This window comes from Dufourea novaeangliae, unplaced genomic scaffold, assembly GCF_001272555.1.
Source record: "Dufourea novaeangliae isolate 0120121106 unplaced genomic scaffold, ASM127255v1 scaffold228, whole genome shotgun sequence".
Taxonomy (NCBI): Eukaryota; Metazoa; Arthropoda; class Insecta; order Hymenoptera; family Halictidae; genus Dufourea; species Dufourea novaeangliae.
The window spans coordinates 3,540,309-3,564,871 of NW_015374150.1; the positions used below are offsets into that span (position 1 = coordinate 3,540,309).

A 24,563-nucleotide genomic window follows, 5' to 3' on the forward strand; every position below is an offset into this window, starting at 1 on the left:
CGTAGTCGGAAGAAAAAAAGGGTCGTGGTCGGCAGAAAAGAACGAGTCGTAGTCGTAATTCTCGTCGGGGAACAAGAAACGAAAGGGTGAAGGGGGTTGGAGAAGAGAAACGACCCCGCAATGGGATGGAGGAACATCGACGAAGAGATGGAACAGCAGTCGCGGGACAAAAAGGATGAACCGACTGGCTGGGGACGAGTGAAACGGCGCGAAATAAAAGGAAGAACAAACGTTGGGCGGCAGCTAGATGCCATTCAATCGCGTTCACCAGTCTCCCCCGTGGGAGCAAGCAAAAAAATATTGTTTGTCATTCGCCGACACTTTTTTCCCGCGCTGTCTCTGCCATTCCCGGTTATCCCGCGGGCGTCCCTCATTCGCGACGCGACAGAGAGTTAGAAAAAAAGAAATGGGTTAATGCCTTTCGATCCATGGTTCACCGATCCTATATCTGATTTACGGAAAGTGGACATTCCCCCGTTTCGTGGATGTTACCCATGGTTATGTAAACACAATACTTTAGGGGCATTCCACACGAAACCGGACACTTTTTGTAGTAACTTTTCAGACTCCTATTATTTCTGAGAGCTCTGGTAATCCAACGCTGGGTTTTAATGAGCAACTGTTTCAAGACCAGTGGATATTTGCACATGATGTGCAGCTCTCTAAGAATCCCCTGTTTATGACGCATGAGTAGGCAACATCTACTTCATTTCACTCGATCATCAAAGATTCCATAATATCCCTATTAAAACGTAAGGAGATTCTGTAGCGTAATAAATGTAACATACCTAGTATATCGGTATTACCGCGATAGGACTTAGGTGGGATAATATCCCCTACCACTATCAGGGACGATACTTAAAGGCGTACCAATGATGGAAGGAGGTATTAGTCGGGATTCCGAAGTGAGCACAATAAAGAGAAGTGAGTGTAAACAATAAACCAAGAGTGTTGTTATTTCCAAACACCGAACATTACAATGATCACCGAGAAATAGGCTAATCGATCGTAAAGAAACGAACATTAATACTCGTGATCCAAAGGCACGCAAGATGAGTCGAACAACACGGGGAACACCGGTGCTTTATTTCGATCGCGACAGGGTCCCACGAGCAAGAGAATAAGGAACAATACTCGTGGCACTGGGTTAAGCGCGTATTTATGTCAAGATCAACGAAGTAGAAGAAGAAGAAGAAGAAGAAGAAGAAGATGAAGTAGACGAAGAAGAAGAGAACGCCGGTCTCGACTCTAAGAACGGAGAGGAGCAGAGCAGCAGGCTCGGTGACGACGCGCATACGTCGCGTTAAAAATAATTCACGAACGCAGAAAGGCCCCGAGAATGCGCCTCGACATGCATTTCTTTCTGTTCACGCGACGATTTCGTACGCGTAACCCTGTGCGTTGCCCTCGCGTGTTCGCGCCATTGACACGGAAAGGGGAGCCTGGACCGAAGAATACGGGGCCTCGGTCACTGGGTCAAAACGATTTTATTTCCGGCCTGTAATTTCGACACCGTTCGGCCACCGCCAGAATTATATCACTGATCCCGACGTTTCCTTTCATTCCTCTTCCGTCTCGGTTCCTTAACTCCGCTACCACGAAATTCTTTCGACTTTTTGGCCAAAGACGATGACTCGATCTGTCGATCGTTTTGACGATCTTTTGTCCTTTTTTCTCATGTATTAGTTATACCAATTAGTAAGTCACTATTTTTTTTTAGTAAAGTGGTCATAGATTGTAAATTTGAAAACATTTTTCTACCCTTTTTTCGTTCAGAATGGCGAATATTGAAAGATGAGGACAAATACAGGAAAGCCTCGATGAGTGTTTGAAGGCTCCTCGGTAGTGAACATAAAAATATTTCATAAATTAATTTCCTCAGAATTCCAAGCTCTATCACTGCCAGTGTCGAGAATCCTTCGAACACTCCTCGAGTATTTACTGTATCACTCAAACATCATATTTATTGGAACACCTAATATTTATCTAAAGAATCATCATTCTGTATAAATTGCAGTAGATTGACTTCTGATCACGTTTACAAAGAAAAACGACGAAGTGTGATATTACCTTCATTTGTGAATTTTACTTCATTGTACAGCATTGGATGCGATCCTTTTAATGAATTCGTTCGCTATGAAAATGGTACGTGACTATAAAAAAGTAGACCATTTCATTTCATTTTTTTTCCTCCAGTTGACCATACCATTTTCATTTTGTTTTCCTGCATTAAGCCTGAATACCGCAAGAAGACAAATATTTCTTCACCCAAAATTACTGCCCCATTTAACAATTTTCCACAAACAGTACAATGAAAGGCGAAGGAAGATCCTTTTTCAGCATAAAAGAAGTAACTCGACAAAGAAAAATTTAACGAAGTGCATTGTCTGGCGTTTATGCTAACCAGTGGGCAGCCATTTTCTCGAAACTCGACGTTCACCCGCTGGCTCGAGTTCGAAATAGTATGGCGGGCACCGGGAAACGCGGAATAATGTCACGCGTGCTACTTGCGTTTCGCGTAACCCTTCGTGACATTACCCTCCGCGACTCGTGTCACTGGCATGAAAATAAACAGCTCTCGTGCAAGGTTACGGACAGAATTCACACAGCCGGCTATTTGTTCCCGTCTCACCGCTGATAAATTACAGATAGCCCCGAGACCGTGCTCGATTTAATATTTTCGCCCCGATTCTTTCGCTCGGCCCGATACGATCGAACAGACCAAACGAACGGTAGTCGTTGGCAAGAAATCCATTGTCGTTGCAAACGGTTGGCAGTTACGTTCGAGTATTTATCGCCTGTTATTAACCCCGACAACGTAATTATTTACATTACCGAGCACGTGATATCACCTGGATAAAACATTTTTATTTGAAACGGAACAAGGTATTCGACCCTTTGAAATTGGAATTCATCGATTAAAAATTGTTTGACACAGAGCGTTGTATTTTACTTTATCGATGATGAAAAAAATATGAAATTTTATTTCACCGACTGTTCGTTAATTATTTTGTGAGTGAAAAATGGAATGGAATTCTCGAATACGAAAAAAGACTGGAATATGGATTATACAAGAAAATGATGAAGCAAATGGTAAAAAAATTGTCGATAACGTTTATGTACACCAGGTCTGAAAGGGTTAAGATGCCTAAAAAAATTATGTTAGATGTTTTTGTAGAATTCCGCAGTGTCCACAGAATATTCTCAATTTTCTGAGTCGATAAGCATTATATTACGAAATGGAATAAGTGCACACGCAGAACTTAAGCCCCGAGCGCCTCAGCCAACTCAACCTGAATCTGTGTTGTGTTCGCGCGCGCCCGCGGGTACAGCACTCCATGTCGGTCCTTTCTTCCCTGTTTTTTCTCGCCGGTGACACGAAAATCAAGTGGACCGAACGGGAAAAATGGAAAATGCATGAGAGGAACACGCCGCGGAACTTTTCTGTGGAACTTGGAGAACAAAAACGAGCACAGAAATCAGTAAAATCGACGATGGAAGGCAAATGTTTTATGGTTAGAGATTCAAAAATGTATAGATCGAACTCTATAGTTTCTTTCCGAGATAAAATAGTGATAATTACCGTCTTCGGAAAATAGATGAAAATAATGGTACCATTCTGGACTAAACAGTGGAATAATTTTATGACCAACGCGACCATGGTTTATCCGACCATGTCAGACGTATTCTACTGAACTCCCAAATACTATATACGGATAATTAAAAAAATATATATTTACAAATTGGCCTTCAAAAGTGGTACCACGCAAATTTTCGCCATTTTTTTTTCCTGCTGCAAGGTGAACTTTACAAATTAATGTTGGGAGAGCGAGTAGTCTGTCGTCGAAAAGCCACGGGTGACAAGGAAATGCCACGACAATGGGTCGAGGCGGAATGGAAGGGGAGAGGGCGAGAATGGCACCTCAAGAATAGAAATTGAAACCGAAGTGGATTAACCCGGATACCGACCAGACACATCCATCGTTCGTTCCTATTCAAAATAAACCTTTGGGCCGGGGACGGGATCACACCGGGATCCATTTTGAAAGAATTTACATATTTCAATGAACGAAGGGACGATCCTCTGTTATTCCACGATAAGCGATTCCCGTAAATTGCGTCAACCGCGTTTTATAAATAAATGGAATCATCTTTCGTAATTCTTTCAAAATATCATTAGGTTTCTTTTTACATATTTCTGTGTTTAATTGGTAGAATTTCAAGTCTTGGTGTTTGATATTGTAAAATCAGAGGGTGTATATAAATTTTGTAATATTTAATCTTCAGACATGTTTAAGGAGATTGTATTCGATCATTTTTGTAGACTTTAAAGGAGAAAATCGATAACACGGTTGCTACGGTTATAAACAAATACGTATAAATTGCAAATAACGAAACAAGAGGAAATGGACTTACACCACTTTCGAAATGAACAGCTCGACTAACTGTTACGGGTAGAATAATATCGATTATATGTCACACTATTGTCCAATATTATCTGATAACCGTCTGGACAGTTCTGGTGATTCATATGACAAAATACAGGATCTATTGTATGTTTGTACACTAGATAAATGGGCATTGATACAGGCCTATTTTTTTAAAGATAATTTTACATATTCTTGGAATATTTCATAAAAATTTATGTTATCGTACTTTAGCTTCACGTGTAAGCTTTCGAAGAACGTGTTTTTTTTTTAATTTTATGCTCGATGCATTTTTATTGTGTGGAGACCTAGTGTATGTATACTTCTTTTAACCACTGTAGTTCTATAAAAACCATCCAATTATTTTCTCATTATTTCACAGTTTCGTTCAGGTTGTATGATCTTTAATACTCTGACAGCAGCGATCCTCGTTGTTGAATTTACAAACGGTATTCCGTTCAAGTATACCGTGAAACTTCGATTATCCATCAGAGCACGTGACTGAAAGCATGACGGATAATCGAACTTTTATAGTGCACTCGAACGAAGTACAATTTCCAAATGCTCCCCCAAGGATTGCTTGTCTTTGGTGTATCAGAATTGATGGCAACGCCAACGAAACTTCGAAATAATGAGGAAATAATCGGTAGTGCAGCACTTTATTACACCGTTACCCTTATGTTTCATTGAACCTATTTATCTTATGGGATCTATTTATCACACAGTATTTTCTAATAAGATAACATCGGTATTATACAATAGTTTTAATCCTAACGATATGCACGTGTGTACATACATCTGTCAACCCAGTCAGTCACAGGAAATTCAAACTTTTCGTTAGAAAGTTACCGTGCTAAATGCGTTTGTATCCACAGCTGTCTGGCACAAGAACCAGGTAACTACGTAATGCATACTGAACGGTACGTATGCACCGGGTCCAATGAAATATGATATTACAAAGCATTCGAGAGCTGGAGGACGTGTCGGAAACGAGCCGCGTGGTTGCTGATACGAGCGTAGAATGCGATGATCAATAATTCAACAGAGTGACGGAACGAAACAATCATATTTTAACAGGTTCAGATAATTCTGTTTCGTTTCTTCAGGCTTGAATCTTTTGGAACCGTAAAATATTTTCTGAATAATTTTTACTGTAATACTGAGATGTCTGTGAATCTTTGGTTCAAGTCATAATACATTACGAATAAGTTCAATGTATCGAAATAAAATTCAACACAAAATACAAGTAACAGGTAACAGAATGACTGATAGCTACGTACAGACTCCTTTCCATTATTGTCTCGTTTGTTCTACACGATTATTGTCCAGGCGTTATCCCCACCACTGGGGGGGGGGGCGTGGAACCTGTCAAGTGCATACATTGTTGCCCCTCTCCTTGTATTGCCGAGACTTGAGCTTCGGGCAAAAAAAAACGAATTTACAAGGGTCCGAAGCATTTCTCCCTATAAGATTTTGATTGACTCACCCTGTATTTACATTGTCGATATTAAAATGATACTATTTTTCAATAAACAAGACAACCATTTCTGCTGCTATTTACCGAATTGAATAACTTTCATCATTAATTATATTTTATCATTAATTTTTCTGTAGAACTCTTAAGAATATTTTATCACGGATACCATTCCAAGAGTAAACAAAAAAACTGTAGCATTCAAAACGTGTTAACAGCTCGACCGAGAATACCCCCGAAAAAAAAGAAACCCTCCATTTTTTACGTCCCCTTTTTTCCACCAACGTAGCGACCAGCATTTTTTACGGGAAACATCGCAGATTCGCTAACTCTCGAAGGTAAATGGAATTATCGCGGGAACGGAACGGTGCAAGTAAACAGTGGAAAGTCGAGCGTAGGATAAGCGGAATTTCGGGATCAGTCGGCCGGAACAGTTAAGCGGCGTCATAAGGCACCGTGCTTTATCACTTTTGCTTCGGTTGTGCCAAAAAGCTGCAAGCTTAATCAGCGAGGTTTCAAAAGTCTCCGCCCTTTAGCGTGCTTCCGCAACGACCGATCCCGCCTCGCAAATCCGCGCGTTGATCCACCGTTTTAATGCTCGCCGATCGAGCGCCTCGGATCAATGGATCGTAAGTGAAAGAGGCTACTTTCCAACCTCGAACCACGACGATCGCACGACCGAAATTGTTCTAAACATAACGTATAATGATTTATGTACAAAAAATTTAATTACTATACTGGGACTCTAATTTAAAAATTCTCGAATTTAAAAAATCTGACATTTAAAAATTTATGTTGTGAAATGTAAGTGCAATATGAACGTCAAAAATAATAATGGGGAATTCGATCGATATGAATGTAACACTAGAACTACAAAAACAGTCAAAATAACTGGTTCGTAAACTCTCATAAAAATGATTAAAATGTCATACCAGTGTATTTTTTAAGATCCTTGACAGCTTTTATTGCAATATACAAGTGAAAACGTTGGATAATTTATCGATTCGCATATTTTCAACAAGCTCTGCCCTCTTTATCGTCACGATAGAAATAGAAACACGTTCATCCCCGGTAGTTCCAGTGTTAAGCCCGCAAGATCTATTCGAGAATCGGCTTAATATTGAAAAATGGACGACTTGCATCGAGATTTCTCCACAGATTTTCGTTCCCCGTTGCATGTTCGCGTGACAAGCTAGAAATATTGTACGAAATGACACGGGAAAAGCTGCGGAGGACACCGGGAGTCCCGGCTAAAAGCATCTAAAACGCTTCGGAAAGCCTCGCCAGAAATGCTGTGCTTGATCGAATCAAGTTACGGATCCCCCTTTATCCAGCGCGCTGATGCTATAACGAACAAGAGAAGAAAAAGTCCTCTCGGAACTCCACGGTGCCTCTGCTGTCTCTTTCCCCATTGCGAACGGTAGGAAACTCCCCGATGGCCAATCGGACTTATTAAATGCAAATTTTACGTTTCTCTTCATCTTTTTTTTCTGCACCCTACGTGGATACTTTCCGCGGCAACCAACGCGCCGCGGTAATTTTCAATTAAATTCGAGTTTAATTCAAATGAATTCTTCATGAATATGTCCCTATTCGTTGTTGGAACAATCGTGGCAATCTGCGACTACTTTTACTATGCTCCTTCGAAATTGGGGCATCGAGCGTTCCGCCATTTTGTTCGGAAAGGATATAGATTTCTTAAATGACTAACCGGTCATTTTAACTGTCTTAGTAATTCTAGTGTAATACAGTAGATTCCAGTTATTTAGGACACCGGGACTAGCGTCCTTTGACCCGATTAAGCGGCTGTCCCAATTATGCGAAGTATTACAGTACATTCGATTAGGTTGTGTTCTGTGAGCTTTGTCCCAAATAAACTGCCTCTATTAACCGGTATTTCCCAATATAAACGTTTCTCATAAGAATTACGTTATGTATTTTAGATAATATATCCTCGGCACAATAATTTATGTATAACAAAAGTAAAATAATACATAACATTTACCTTTACATACAGAAAATCTAGGCAAACATAAATTCTATACCCCACCGACTTCACCAGACTTCAATTCATCATTAACACGTTAAAACAGAATTTTCATAACCCTATCAAATTCTTCCACTTCCTATTTCACAGATTTGATCAGTGAGTCTTTCCAGAGCTTCAATCAGCGATTTTCCAGTGTTGCTCAACCTAACAGTTCCTGCTGGAGATCCTCCCGCCTCAAAATTCATAGGCGAGTGCCTCCCAGCGCTTCCCGAGGCACGTCAAGCAATTTCTTCCCCGCGAGTTCGCCCCTGCTCGAACATTATTGCATATAATATATTTGCCCGTCGCACAGAGTGGCTTTTATTGCTGCAAAGTGGCGTTATACCGCGCTCTGCTCGACGGATTATTTCATAATCCCGGACGAGGGTTCAGGGTAAACGCGTCGTAAACTCCCCGTGCTCGTTTTACAACAAGACGTCAGCCAACCGCTCGAGGAGGAATAGGAAATTAGAGAAAAGTTTCGGAGTGGGTATCTTACGATGCAATTAAATTGAAACGAATTAAAGGCAACCCGTCAGAGGCTCCGACAGATGGTTACTCCACTCTTCGTTAGGAAGTGAAACCGACGAATGTAATAAAATTTCAAACGGTAGCAGCGAACGAATCCAGAATCTCGTGACTCTTATTAATTTCACTCTACCGAACACTGATAACGAGATTCCACCGTCTGCTACACCTTTTCTGACTGAATATTTTCGATTCAAATTTTCGACTTTAAATGAAATTGCAAAACGAACTAACCATGGGAATCAACATATATGGTACCCCTTTCGACTGAATCTGATTCCTGTTTCTACAACCCAATTAGATACAGCCCCCTAGTTCCTTTCATTCACTCGTACTCCAATTTCTTCAAACACGTTTGTAAGCATAACGAAACTGTAACCAACTTCACAAAAGAACTTAAGTCATTTGGAGCAATTTTAAAAACATTGTTCCGTTGTAAAGGGTGTCCACATACTTTTGACCGGAGGTGTACATGCATTATTGCCCCGCTTTCGTTAGCAAGTAATGGAATACTGAAATGGCAAGGGGGCTTCTGACGCCCCGAAGCATGGGACAGAAAATTACATTGCTACATTGCATGTTAGATCTATCCTTATATCCCATCTGTGATAGAGCAAAAACAGAACTCACCAAACGAGATGAGACCGCTGTTCAGCATCGACAGCTTAATCTGGCTGGGAATGGAGGCGAGGCTGTGCCCGGTGTTGAGGTGACGCTTCCGCGGGGGTTTCTCTGGCGCCCGCGGCGCGCTACGGCTTCTGTGATGATGATGGTGCTTCCGGTGCGAGTGGGAATGAGAACCGCCAGCGGTCGAGGTGGCGCCGGTCCGATCGGAACCGACGCTGCTCAAACCAACGACACCGCCGCCGGTCGATTGCGTTCGCAGCGACGACATTTTCTGGAAAAAAGAAAGAGGAACGAAAATGTCAGAAAAATGACTCGATGGGTGATTACACCTGGTCACAACTGGGACATTTTACACGATAATTTACCAACTAATGATATTAACGAATTAACGAAGTTATAACTTGTGGACCTCTGTTGCACAAACAGTTTTTAAAATTTTACAAGTTACAAGCTGAAACCTTACTAACACCATACATGTAAAAGAAGTTATTTAACCCTTCTGGTAATATCCATCGATATAATGGCCATCCAGTTAAACGAAAACTTTCAGTGAACACCAGACTGTAAACACATGAATTGTAGTAACTGTACTGAAATCTACGGGAACATCCTGGGACTAAAATGTTCTACAATTTCAGCTCCATATTCTAGAACTGTCGCGATTGCTGGAAACGCGTGTCCGTATTACACACCGAGTCCGTAAACAATTTTAATGGCTTCGTTCAAGTAACTCTCGGCTCGCCTGTAACAACGGAACTTCCCTGATGGATACATTAACCGTAAAACCGGAGAGTGCCCCGTCATAAATCTCGAGCGAAAAAAAGGTAGAGTTCCCGGATCAGGAATATGTTTCCGGGACGAATATGCCCGGCTCTGTTCGCTAATCGGCCGAGGGCCACGTACAGTACCACTCATAAGTATAAAAACACTTGGTCGGAATGAACAAAATAATTAATAAGTTATATCGTAATAATTCGCCTGCGAATTTTATGCATTTATAGCCTATAGGGCTCTGCGAAATCCAGTAAAGTTCCTACAATTGCTCCTGTTTCAATAAATTACTTCATAAAATATCATTTTGCATAAAAATCCGCAGTCTATAGTTATTACTAATAATTATACGAGGAGTTGGTAAAAATATGGGACACTTTCACATTCTACATGCAAAATTAAGACGAAAATCAAGAATGACGAAATTGCGTTCGTGGCTTCGTTTTCGAATTATTAAAGCCGTGCCTTTGCTTAGCTTCTGTTTACTCTGTTTTGATTGGTTTTTCAAGGGAGCTCCCCCAGTGGTGGGAATAACGCTGTTGCTCGTGTCGCATTTATCGAGGAATCACTGTAGTAGCGCAAATATTGTCCATCGAGGTTTAACATCCTCTAAACGATATTCGTTTTAGACGTTCAGCAATTTTGCAATGCCCTGTATCATTTACTGCACACTCGATAAGCGTACCAATACTTACGAGCAGGAGTGTACGTATCCCAGGGCTCGGTAAAACGCGCTCGATCGTAAAATCCTTAAATTTCGCGGTCGATTTCCGCCGGTCTAAAACTAGAGGAGCGTCCCTTTTTGATTGACTACGCGGACTGCGTCTGAACAGCACGCGATCTCTGGCATAGAACAGAGACAGGCGGTTCGGCCAGTTGGCAAATGGAACGAAAGAGACGAGGAGAGGCTCTTCACGCGTGCGTAACAAGACGCAAGATGGTATTAGACGGGGGTATACATATACACATAGATTAAAGAATTTTTTCGTTGAAATTAAAAATTATACTGTATTTGACTGGTAGGAAAATAAATAATCAATCACCATTCGTGTTATATGGTGGATAATGAAATTATTGGACTCATCTCGACGATTTTATGATTTTAACTGTATTTTTTTATGATTACACAAGCTAAGTTTAAATTCTTTGTGTATTTTTAGTGAAGAATTGCTAATTACAAATTATTCTGTGCACAAAACCTTAATATTTTAATTTTATTTCTGCACAAACATAAATGTACCATATTTTCTCGTACTGTAGCTACGATATACCCCCTGTAATTGGACTCTGAATCTCTTTGAAATCGCCGTGTTCTACAACTGTGTAATTAGTAGAAATATCTAAAGATATTCTTTTTATTATATTCTCTACAGTACTGCACAAAGTGTGAAAATTAAGTCACTACAATATTTGTTGGCATTTGCAATGGGAATACAAAAATCTTTTAGAATTTCCGGTCACCCAACTCTGTTGATAAGCTTAACAAAATTATTATACGAAACAAATCATTATAATTTATTAAGCTTACTTGTCTCTAAATTTCACAATTCAGAATAATTTACACTCAACAACGAGAAAGTGTCGCTAACGAGCTACAAAGTATTTTAGGTTATAAAATCCAATATGGCGGAACGGTGTGCAGTGCATAAAACATTTAAATAAAAACCGCAAATTAAAATTGGTTCCGCGATGGAACCAAATTTTCCAATAATTATACAACGTTTTCCGTACCCGAACCGAAAGTGCCTCTTCGTCTCCCCTTGGTCGCTCAAAGGGTAGATTAATTACCGACGATCGAGCCATGACTACCGGCCAATGAAAAATCAATTAGTACCATGATTTACGTTCAATTAACGGGAAACCATCCCAGCAACTCCCGTAATGTTTCTTTGCATGAGCGCGCTCCGCCGCCTCTTTGTTCGTTTTTCATCGTACCCTCGAACGGTTCGAGTTCCTGGGTCACCTTGGAACGAGCGAAACAAACTCTCGTAAGTATCCACCTGAGACCCCAGCAAATAACTCGATCGCGTTCTTTAATTCAAACGGTGTACATGAAACCGAACGAGGAGAATGAAACACGAGAGAGGCCGAAGAAATACAAGGTATTGACCCCTTGCCATACGATTTTTTTTACATCACTTTCAAGAATTACTTTATCATTAATATTTTCCCAGATACAAAAAGAATGCTATTCTTATGACAAGTGTTACATTTATTCTAAACCTTAAACAGTATTTCACGTCGATTGAAAGAAAACGAATAATACACATGTTTACTATGTTCAGTTTGAAATCGTTATCACGTGTCTGACTTGATGTTGTAAGGCAAAGGATTAACTCGAAAGCAATTTCGACATTCTTATTTTTCGTCTTTGTTTGGCTTGTAGAATCCACCCTGTGAAAGGGGTCCCACATTTTTATTAACACCCTGTACATTATTTTAGTCATCGACGGATACTTTTGTGTCACGTGCCCGCGTATATTTAGCCGGCTAATAGAGATTTTCCTGTGTTTCCCCGAATCATAGCGTTACCGAAAATATCACTAGGATAGTTACGTAACCGAGGTGTGACTCAATGCGTGGCTAAGCGTCATGACAATGTTTTGACTCAGTTTAGAGACACCAATTTGTCTGTAGTGGTAACGATGATGCGATACGAAAAAGACACTGTTGCTTTCCTAGTTCCTAAACGAAATTGGACGAACGTTATATCGAAACGAAAAATAATATTCGTCTACCGCTGGATTGTAATATACGGTCCTTTTTAATGTGAAATTTTAAAAAATTTTATTAATAAATTGAATGAAAAGAAATTTAGTATTAAAACCTTTTTTTCATATCCTAAATGTAGAAATCTTTTTTCATAGACTAAATGGGAACGCTCGGTTTCATTTGAAATTACGCGGTCAGACGCGTAAGTAGAAACAGACACAGCGCCGAATATGATCAGACCGAGAGGGTCCGACACGCGTCATTTATTTCACTAGCAGATATTCCACGCCATGGACATCGTGAACCGACCAATTGTGCCGTCGAAATGATGTGCTCACGACAGTTAATTATTCGTGTAACTGTCCTACACGATATTAAATTTAATTAATGAACAACCTGCACGTGCTTAAATAGAATTTCAGCTAAATGCTGTCAGAAAAATATCAAAAATCATCAATCTCCCGAATATAATTATTTCCTTGCATTGTAGATACATTAGTACGTGAATGAATTGTTATTATTCAATAAAAAAATATCTAGTACAATAAGAAATCTGTAATCCGTCATTTTCGCGAGTTTGGTAGTTCTAGTGTTAAATTCAATATGTGTTTCCGACCTTCTACTCAACCAAGATGGCGCAAACTATTGGAGATCAGTGAAAACAATATTATCGAAAAGTTTCTTAAATATCAAGGTTGGTAAAAATCAATGCATTAATGATTTTTATACGAATAATATAAAAAGATCAATTTCAGTTTTCCCTTTCGTGTCAGTGTAAGCAACGAAATAACGATTCCACATGATAATTTCGGAACAAGAACGAGTAACATGTGGTAAATTAGGCAAGTTTGAGTGATGCACTCAGAGTCGATCGAAAATCCGTCGGCTTCGCGGCGAGTTAAAGATCTCAAGGTTTCCGGGTCGAGAGCTGCGCAGCGCGGGTTATTTTTAAATGTTTTGTAAGTCGTGTTCGGGCTTCGACGCGGCTTCGAAGGTCGGTTATTGACCACCGTCGACCTCTAAATTCTTGTTCGAGCTTTTGAGATTCCGTCGAGCGCAAAAACCGCGCTGAATTCGCCTTGATCACGCCCAATTAACAGTGCATCGCAAACATTTCAATTATCCGGTGATATTTTAATATAATAATTCAATTGTCTACACTCGACGATCCTTTCACCCGTGTATGCTTTCCATATTATCGTGTGGTGAAAATGTCACCTGTTCAACGAGACATTTAATAATACAACGGTTTCATGCAGCTTTGCAAATTATTCAACACCAAATATCAAAGAATAGGCAGAGAATTATATTTCTCTGTTTCACCAATACTAATTCTATTGACGATCTAATTGTACATAGAGGATGTGCAACGTATTTGGAATACTGTTTGTAATTTTGGATACTGAAATCTACAAAACTACTAATATTATTTCATTTGTAATACCGTAAATAATAGGGACGAATGACCTTTTAACAAATGACATTTGTGGGCAAACCGTAATTCCGATATTTTCGACTACCTATCTGTAGAGTTAAACTTTAATTCGCAAAAGTTTTTCAACAAGTATTCAATCGTTGTAATCATGGTTAAAATATATTAAATTTTTAAGGTAAATCATTTAGTGTATCTACTGCACTTCCTCTATAATATTCCTGTCAGAAAAAAGGAAAATGCAGACGAAAGTATTGTATCTACGATACAGTGGATGATCGAATTATTAGAGCCACAGTCCGAAAAATATGTTGCTTTTGTGTTTGTGTAGAAAAAGAAGTAACAACATATCAAGGTGTTTACACCGAATCATTTCTAATTAAGAATTGCCCTCTAAAAATACAAACGAAAATTAAATGAAGCCTACCTAATTATACAAAATACAGTTGAAATCGTAAAATCGTCAAATTATTAATACAACCTTGTAAAAATTGCGCTTTCAGTTTCACGAAAATCGTCGTCGTGCGTTCATCTGCGAGTGAATTCCGTGTAAAACTGTCACAAGCCGGGCCAAAGGGCAACAATGAAGGCAATTTCGACGACAAAAGCCATTTCCGGTGGTCTCCTCCCCATCGTTTTGTCCTACTGAGCCTGCGTCGCGAACATCTGATAATCTTACGAACTTCCGTGATACTAAGGAACTCCCTGAATATTCGAGTTTCCATACTTCTTTAAGAGTATATTCCACGGTAGTAATGAAATTCCGACGGTAACTTTTAAAGAAGCGTCTTTTAATATCGGCCGACGGATAGATACAGAACAAGACATTCAAACTTCCAGCCAATTATTAACAAACGGTCCGCAAATCACCATTTCCGTAAACTCTTTCTCGCAAAACCAACGTCGTCTATTTGCCGATTAATCATTCCTAAGTGAATCTGTATAAACCGGAAATTCGTAGCGATACTGCGCACTCCAGCATTCAGAAGTTTAAAACAAAAGTTTATCCATTAAGCGGAATAATGTACAGGTTGCCACAGGAAATCGTCCCCGAACTTTACTTGTACCACTTTTACTCGCACCAGCCACCATTCTGTCTTAAAATAGTACGTACCCAATTTAAAAGAAGAATAAATTGAACGTCAGCTACAGACTAATACCTTCTGTTTGCTATGGAAACAATGAAAAGCAAGAAATTTCAATCTTCTTTCAAATTAAACGCTAAAACTTTCACCGCCAATTATAACTACGTAGACATTGAAATGCGAAAGCTTAAACATCTCAGAGCAAATTAAACTGGACTCGTCGTAAGAATAGAAACACCGCATACGAGGTGCAACAATGAAGTTTCGAGAACGAGTAAGTTACAAATTTTATGTTTGAAACCAAACAGACGTGAATTTTTGATGAAACGAAAATGTTGAAATTGTTCATGTTTCACGAATAAATAATTTCCAAATTTTAATTCGATTAAACTAGCATCTGTTCAATCTTCAAACCAAGATTTTTAAAATACTCATTCTCGAAACTTTATTGTCGCATCTCGTAAAACCGAGATTCCAAGCGACCGCGATTCAAGATTGAATGCTCAGGTGACTCAACGGTCCAGCAGAATTAAACGAGCCGCTAATTGTCCCTAAACAGAATAGAGCTACCACAAAGACTGGGGGCTCCCACCCCTCCCGCAAACAGACGCGCACACGAAGCTCGGGAACACGATAAGTATACATGGGGGGAGGGACATAATTCGAAGAAATTAAGCAACCCAGTAAATTTTCCCCCGAAAACCAGCTAATTAATAGAATAGATTGCTGCTGGATGTCACCGCAAGGGACGCGCACGCATGTACTCCAGGATTTATCACGGAACAATAACCAGGTAAACGTTTAATCCGAGGGAATTACGGTGTTCCCCGACTAGACTTGGTCTTAATGTACGTCGTCGCTGAATACTCCAGGATTTGCAACGATCCTGCTATATATATATATATTATATCTATATATTATACATTTTAACAATTCATTTTGTACAATAGATATAAGTTAAACAGTAAAACTATGGCTCTTTCTTTAATATAGTTTCGCTATTACTTTAACTTCGCCTTAATTTTACTGCCATTACTTAAATTACGCCTTCATTATTCAATATTCATTTTGAATACTAGATGCTCACATATATTTCTTTGTGTTTTTGTAAATCAAGAGTCCCAATGTAATAATAAAATTTTTAGTACGCAATTCTTTATACGTTACTTTTTTATTAAGTAGAATAAATAAACTGACAGTAATTGGGACATTTACCCTACATCGATTATTTTGAGGTGATTTTAAATTAGTATCAAAGGCAATTCTAATTCGAATTATGTAAATTCAGCGATGATAATCTGAATGTCCGTGCAAATTTATATTTCTACATACATATTGCTGTTTTATTGCACGTTTTATTAGGTTAAGGATGGAATCCTTTGGTCAATTGTATTTTATTCGGTTTGAACGTAGTTCTTTGCGTTTGTAGACATTTGTTTGCCCGACTTTCTGGAATTTACTGAACGACTCAAACATTCCTGACTGTCGGTAAAGAATTCGAGCAAATAAATAACATCGCCCCGAAAAGACTCTGTGAGTCACGCGTCTTACAAAATCGTAAGTATCAAGAGTTTCGGAGTAATCGATCGATTTTCGTTTCGAAAGAATCCCAGTGCCCACCTATCACTCTGGCGTGGAGATCTCTTCCGAAGAGGAAATTTACTGTCATAAATTCACCGGTTTATTTGCTCGTATCAACCTCCCCACAACCCCCTGGTATTCAACGGGCGAGCTCGGATGCAGACCGAATACATGAGCAGAAATATCGGGGTAAAACTTGAATACGCAGGGGAGTGTTTGGTATTAGGGTTTCCCCGATTCTAGAGGAGACGTATGAATCATGTTAAAAAATCCAGGATACTGAGAAGATTCACCTGTATCGGTTTCGATCATTCTTATTTTAATATAACTATTCCTTTCATAAAATATTATTGATAAATTGGTATTTTGAAGTCGAAAATATCGATATTGAGCCAACCTAATTTTTTAATTTTTTAAACACTTATTTTTATAAAAAATTATTTCTCGCGATTAATTAACCAAAAAATGGTCTCAATACGTGCATTTCATCTGTATTTTCGCAACAAAACCCCTAGGAATATTATTTTCTAGATGTGACGTATACGTCACACTGGTCGTTAAAGGGTTAACAAAATTTCAGTTTTCTTTACAAATAAAGAATTTTCTTTTCAAATTATAGAGTATTATTATATAGTTATATTAGTTTAGTAAAAATTGTTTTGATCGAAGTAAAGTTCACAGTATTGAAAAAAATATATTTAGTGATTACAGAAGTATCTATTTTTGTGCGCAAACTAAAAGTTTGAAAGAAACTCGAGAAACTAAACAATAACAGGAAATATTTTTTCTAGAGAGGTAGTTCGATTTTGTGGTTTTGATAGCCAATGATATATTTTTCGTGTCCACAGAATATAGATACTATATTGGAAGACCAGTAAACAAATATGAATCTTTGATGATCATGCAGATACGAGATACGTGTTTATTTTTATTTTTATACGTCTATAACGAATGTGCAGTAAATATCGTTTGAGTTCATGATACGTGCTACGCCAAAACCCGCGACGATTAATGGCGTGAATATTGATTTGCTTTCGGGATGGTAACAACCATTCTTCTGTAAATCTAACCATCGACAGCTTAATTTGAGATCGTTACGAATTCTCTTCGATATGCACATACATTGCGTGTAATAAATCAGAACACAAACGATACGAAATAATCGTCGACGATGAAAAAACATGTAAATAGAAAGCGTGCAATAAATTTTCCTTCTCTCGTTGTCTTAATTGCAAAATGTTTTCGCAGATGAACGAACAGAAGTATTACTTCGTAAAAAATTATAGGTTTGCCTACAAAAAGTTAAAGATGGCCTTGAAAACTCTAGAAAAAAAGGATTGACGACGGTAGAATCATTTTAGAGCTCTCCTCGAATTATATTACACTAGCCAAAAAAATGTTCGATCGAACAGCTAGCAGTGAAATAATCTAAATTGATCACGTTTCGTAGTCCACACTATATATTTCATTACTACAACACAATCACCACTGAACCCCAAAACAATGGCCAATTTACATCAATCAACGAAGCTTCGCTGAAATGTTTCCCAAAAATGGCACTTGAGTCGATACAAGTCGCAGATCGAAAATTATTGGAAAGTGCTTCTCGACAGAATATTTGCAATATTCCGTTGAATCTCAAAGAATCTCGTACGTCGCAAAGGTGTGGGGGTGGAAAGGGAATACCTTGAACGTTAAAGCGCGACAATGAAGAGACCGCTTGACACTATTTTTAAGGAGGTAAACCGTTAAGCCAGTCGTTGCAGATAACACGAGTCGGGTAAAAGTGAAACGGCTCTGGGGTGACGGTGCTCGGCGATAATTGTCGGATTTATAACGTCATTGGGGGAGGGGGGGGGGGGGACGACCGCCGATAAATTCTCTCGTCGCGCCAGTATTCTTAATTCTCGCGAATCGGATTAATCCTCTCAGAGAGATGGGATTGAAGTCCTTCGTTGGGTACCATCGTGTGGGTCCACCGACTGCGAGGCTGGTTTAATCACCTCGAATGGATAACAGTTAATTCTTCCATTCGATTGCAAGCAGAGACGTGGTTTCCGTGAGTCCCTGAATATTTCAGTGTGCTTGGTAACAATTTCTTTGGAAGGTGGCTGTACGTTCTTAGGAAAACGAGAGGGTAGGGGAGATCCACCCAAAACTGGGTATATAGGGTAAATGGCCCAATTACTGCCAGTGTCTGGATTAAGTAATAATGCTTATTTAAAATTAACCCTTACTCCAGATAGGAAAATTCATTATTTAAATAAAGAGCATCGAGTAATGAATAAAGGGTAAAAAAAAGGTACTTTGCCATTTCAATTCGATTGAACGTGGAAATTCCAATTTGTGTAATAAAATAATACTTTTTGGGTGAGTAGACACTCAACGAACAATTATTTAATCTCATTAATTAAATGTCCCAATAAATCCTTCATATTTAATAAATGAAACTATTCGTTTTTAATGAAAGAGATGTTACATTAATATTAGGTTTCAAACTGCGATGATTTTTAGGTTACACAATACGTAAAATGATTAAATAACGCTACAATTTTAAGGTGACAATATTTGGAACGTCTATCTTATGTATATTATCTGCGATATTTAAAATAATTCAGCATTAAAAAAGTATGATTTATTATTCAAAACTTCTGAGCCAGTGTCGTTTGTGAGTGAATGATTCGATTACAGATTGGAGCTACAGGATTCTCAAGAATAATTTCGGTGTTCATAAATCATCACGAGAAACAGGACGGGAGATTAATACTGTAGCATGAATTGATGGCCGAAACAGGGCAACATGCGTCCGTATGCGTAATGCTTATTACATATGTACGTATTATGCGTACAGTTTACTATATCAACGTGGATTGTGATCATCTAGCCTGTACATACATACAGCGGAACAATGTTTGGTCTGCACGATGTGTGTTCTAACCGTAATCACGATGATTATCCCCCTCAAAACTAAATTTCTGGGTGTAAAATCAATTTTCGTTCAGATTAGGTTTAATTCCTAGAAGAATTCATATTACAGACATTAATTCTACTTCGATTTATTTATAATATATCGCGTAAGATCTAGACTGAATCACTCGACGTTAACTTTGACGTTAACTTTGACGTTAACGATATTGGCTTCCGAAATGACCGAGGCCAAAGGAGATCAATGCAACTCTAATCAATACCCGTGCAATCCTCTATGATCACTGATCACTTGCTCCGAACGATCGTTGCCGTCTAAATAAACAATACACGCATTTGCATCGGTTCAACTAGATCCATTCATCGCGACTGTCCCTACGTAGATACATGACTGCACATCCGGTTTCCTAATGGACATCGAAGATCGCGGACGTATTGGCAAGGGAATATCGGGTACTAAAATATCCGATGATTGGAACGGTGATTTTTAATTTAGAACACGACAAATCGATGTACGGTCAATTTCATTTTCTTACCGAATAGACTCTAGTATTGAACGTACGAGACGTGATTAAAAAGATTTTCAAACGAAAGAAAAACTTTAGAATTTAAACATTACAAAGGAAAACTTTACACCTATTTCTATAAATTATTTATCAGAAATTTTCATTTCCATAAAGAAATCGCCGTAAAGAAATATACGAAAAGCTAAGGAACTTGTAGATGCTGAGAATAGTTCAAGTTATTGCGTTACCATTGTATCTACAGCCACTTCCGGTCGATTTCTAATTGTATCGCACATTGTCTCCGCGTTGCTGCAATTCTTTGAAGAATGCGAGAGCTGGGAGAGACACTGTCGGCCACGAGCTTGTTGATACGGTTTCTTGGCACTCAAGCTAATAGTTCCTATATGAACGCGTCGAGATTTCTATGCGTAATACCTGTTACTAAAACTCGACACGACTGTGTCTTGAACAGACGAGGACTGCGACCGTCTATCGAGACCTTCTTTAGAAATTTTAAGACCTACAACAATTACCTTAAATACAACTTCAATTGTCTCTCAATTATTTATTCATTCATTTATTCATATACTGGTATAAAAGTATTATTTAGAATTAGTCAATTGTATATAATAATATGTTCTATATTCTATGCCTAAAAGAGACTTGGAAAAAGAAAATAAGAAATTGAATTCATAATTATACGGTTGATGCAATTATATTGGCCATAATTCATGCGGTGGGCCTCTCGAAATAGTAGGACATGATTATTACTCCATAATCAACCTATAGAAAAGTAACTAAATTATAAATTATACCTACAGAAAAGTAACTAATTATAAAATGTATAATGTGTCAATTTGGACGTCGTCTATGAAAAGATTTAAAAATAACTTCCGGTAGTAAGAGAAACTGTGGGAACTCTGAGAAGTGTTTCAAATGATTTAGAAACTGTAGGAACTCTCGAATATATCTTAAGGATTCAGAAAACTCTGAAAACTGCTATAGGAACGTTAAACGCTAAGAAATCCAAGAAAAATTTCAAATACTAAGAACCCTCGATGGAACATTAAAAGAATTTTAACAACTACGAACACTTAGAGAGTACAAACGATGATTGCACAGATATCAGTCAATGATTAGTAATATAACGACCGGTAGTATACTGGTTCGTGAGATGAAAGAAACAACTTCGTACCACCATCTGGAGCACGAAAACACGAACCAGAAGAGATAATTAACAAGTTTCTCAATGGTACCTGCGTTATTTATATACCCAGGCATCGCACACGCCAGCGCCGTCACTCCACGTGTATATAACGTGTCACATAAATCCGCCGTTTTCGCGGGGACGCGTATTTACGTACGTATAGATCCCGTACACCGGCGATCAACGCGGCACTCACACGGACAATAAACGGTCGAACCGTAAGTGTCAAAACTAAACCGTCAAACGACCCCAATTCAAGTCACCGGACAATGTGCTGAGAAGTTTACAACGGTCGTTAACGGAAAGGCTACAATAATGGTTGAAAAAACAAGAATGAAAATTATCATAAAAATTAGATCTATCGTTTTAATCTCCTAGATCTCCTTTGTCCACACTGTATTTCAATAATAATCTTATTTTCATAATTATGATCGTCTAAAGTGCAATAATAAAGGGAGGACTTAAAATATCGTGGTTATATGTTTAAAAACAAATCGACAATGGAGAGTAAATTCTGTTAGCCAATATCTCTGTGTATTCCTCGTTACTTCTGTTAGTAATGATCAAAGAGTATTATCCATTTCCCATCAATAATACTAAATTCCCGTGGAAAACAAATAATACAAACATGCCAGTGATGAAGAATATGCGGTCAGAACTTACCAAAATAACAATATTAGCTATACATTTATTTTTCTGGTAAAATAAAAGAAGATAATGTGTTGACAGTACTACTGATAGTTGGAGTACATCGCCTTTACTTGTGCCAGCGTGGTAGTTGTAGCACAAATGGTTAAAATATAACGAATTATTGTTAAAAAATGACCGATATCGTACTGCCCCTCTTGCTTTTCAATTAAAGGGGCCCTCGACGGTTTGATAACACCACACCAGGTTCGGATTAAGATTTTTGTGGCCCAGGACTATCAGATTTCCGGGGCCTCTTACATGAAAAGTGAGGGGTGGGGAGATCTTCTATAATACAGCACAGAAAAATACATAAATCTTAAAAAATTGAAATGTATTTTAAATAAAATGAAATAACATTTAATCACAACGAAATGGAAGGTTTAGAATGGACCCCCTTTGGGGCCCCAGACCCCAAAAATCTTAATCCCAACCTGGTACAACCACTAGCTTCTTCGTTATCTACACACCAAAAACTACCAAAAAAAAAAAAAAACATACCTTAAACACCAGATCCGCCAGAAGAACGAGCACGCCGACCGGAAATACACCACGGATCCAAGCGGGCGGCCACGCGCGCAGGGGTTGGTTATCGATCGAAACACAGACAATGATCACCCCCGAGCGTTATGTGATGCGTGTGTTTCGAAATCGTTTGGGATCCCGGCGACCGGCCACGCGTCGCGACACCAAACAGTCCACCGTCGTTATCCTCGTGTGGTATGTACACCCGGCGGAGGCGGTCAGCTTCCGGTTCCAACTTCACGGCTGCGTACCGGGCGTCATCGATCTCCGTTCGTATAAATCCCCCACTAGATTCACCGCTCCGTTCAATCCACGATTAATACTTTCGCCTGGCCGTGAAACAGGTACGTATGCACGTACGCACAGGTCTGCGCGCGTTTTGTGTTTCCCAAATATAAATAGACCCGCCGGGTGGTGTCTATATGTAGTAATAGATAATCGTGGGTCGCGTGTGTGACACCCCGTGTGAACAACGGGAGAGAAGAAAGAGAAAACGAACGTCAAGGACTAGGACGAAAGAAAGGGGTTGACCAGATCTCTCTCGTCCTTTGGGGGCTGTCTAAGCGAATTCGCACCCTCTCATGGGCAGCACACGTTTCTTTCACCGGAACAAGGCAATGCACGCGACACACACACACACACACGCTCCTCCTCGCACGCACACATACACACACGCACACCAACACAACGACGGTATGATAGATCACGCGACACCAACACCAATACGACAACAACGACGTTGACGGGCGCGAGGTCGCTGAGAGACTGGACGACACGCGGCGACGACGGACCTCGAGTCACCCGCGGACGATGAGTCGAGTCGCTCTGACGGTGAGGATCCTAGGAGCCGTCAGGCTGCCCGCGAGGGGAGGGGGGAGGCGCCGGAGCGGATTGGGTGGGTTGGGGAGGGGATACCGTACGCGCGTGGGGGAGAGAGCGAGAGGGAGAATGGTTAGGCGGTGGCACGTCGTCGGTGGGGCGGTAGAGGGGGAGGTTGGATACCCGGTGGGGTGGGGATGCCGGCGTCGGCGTCGCTTCTTCGCTGAGGGCGTGGTCCTGATCCGTCGTCGACGGTCTTTCGCGAGTCTCGAGATAGAGACCGTGGACGATACTGCTACTGTTTTAGCGGACCGCGGGAAACTGTTATCTTCTTTCTTTTTTTCTTTTCTTGAGTATGCTCCTGGACGGCTTCGGGCTTGTTCTTTCGATAGGTTCGTTTTTTCGTGATTCGATGTCTCGTTCTTTTTCGTGTGTGACGTTGACTGTTGGGTTCCATTCAAGGTGGATGGAAAGTAAGGGTGGAGAAGGTTCTTGTTTCTGGAGACTGGTCTCTTCGTCTACCTTCTTTTTAAGAGGATACTCTTGGACGGTTTCGGGCTTGTCTCGACTGATTCGTTTTTTTATGGTTCGATATTTCGAACGGAGACTTCGCTTTTTTTTGCGGGTGACGTTGCTTATTGGGTTCCATTCGAACTGAATAAAAAATAAGGGTGTAAAAGGCTCTTCTTTATGTAGACTGGTCTCTTCTTTCATTTTTTTTTTGAGGATACTCCTGTACGGTTTCGGGCTTGTTGTTTTAACGGGTTCGTTTTTTTCTGGTTCGATGTTTCAAACGGAGGCTTCTTCGTTTCTATCGCGGATAACGTTGCTTATTGGATTCCATTCGGGTTCGATGGTACATAAGGGTGGTAAAGGTTCTTCTATCGTATGTGATGGATAGCACATACCTCTCTGGATCTTGAATTTTTTATTTTATTCCTGGGGATATAGAAGATATCCTCGCTGCGTATGAAATTCACTTTATGCTAAGACTTTGGAGCTAAAGATCTGGGATGGAGACTGGAATTGATATTACTATTTGTAGCGACGTTGGATGTAGGTGGAGAATGTTTTCTTCTTTCTTTTTCAAGGATTCTCTTTGACAGTTTGAGTTTACTGTTTTGACAGGTTTGCTATGGTTGGATGTTTGTATGAAGACTTATTTTCGTCGATGATACTTTATTCGGGCTGGATGGAAAATCGGGGTGGAGAGAATTCTGTTTTTGTA

General features: G+C 39.6%; 1 protein-coding gene across 1 annotated transcript in view; it reads right to left on the reverse strand.

Annotated features, from left to right (window-relative positions):
• LOC107191705 (receptor-type tyrosine-protein phosphatase kappa) overlaps positions 1 to 9,353 on the reverse strand; it is a 63,753-nt gene extending 54,400 nt beyond the window's left edge. Inside the window, exon 1 of the mRNA XM_015580804.1 lies at positions 9,089 to 9,353. Coding sequence (XP_015436290.1) covers positions 9,089 to 9,353 — 265 coding nt within the window. The remainder of the gene's footprint in view (positions 1 to 9,088) is intronic.
• Between the last annotated feature and the right edge of the window lie 15,210 nt (positions 9,354 to 24,563).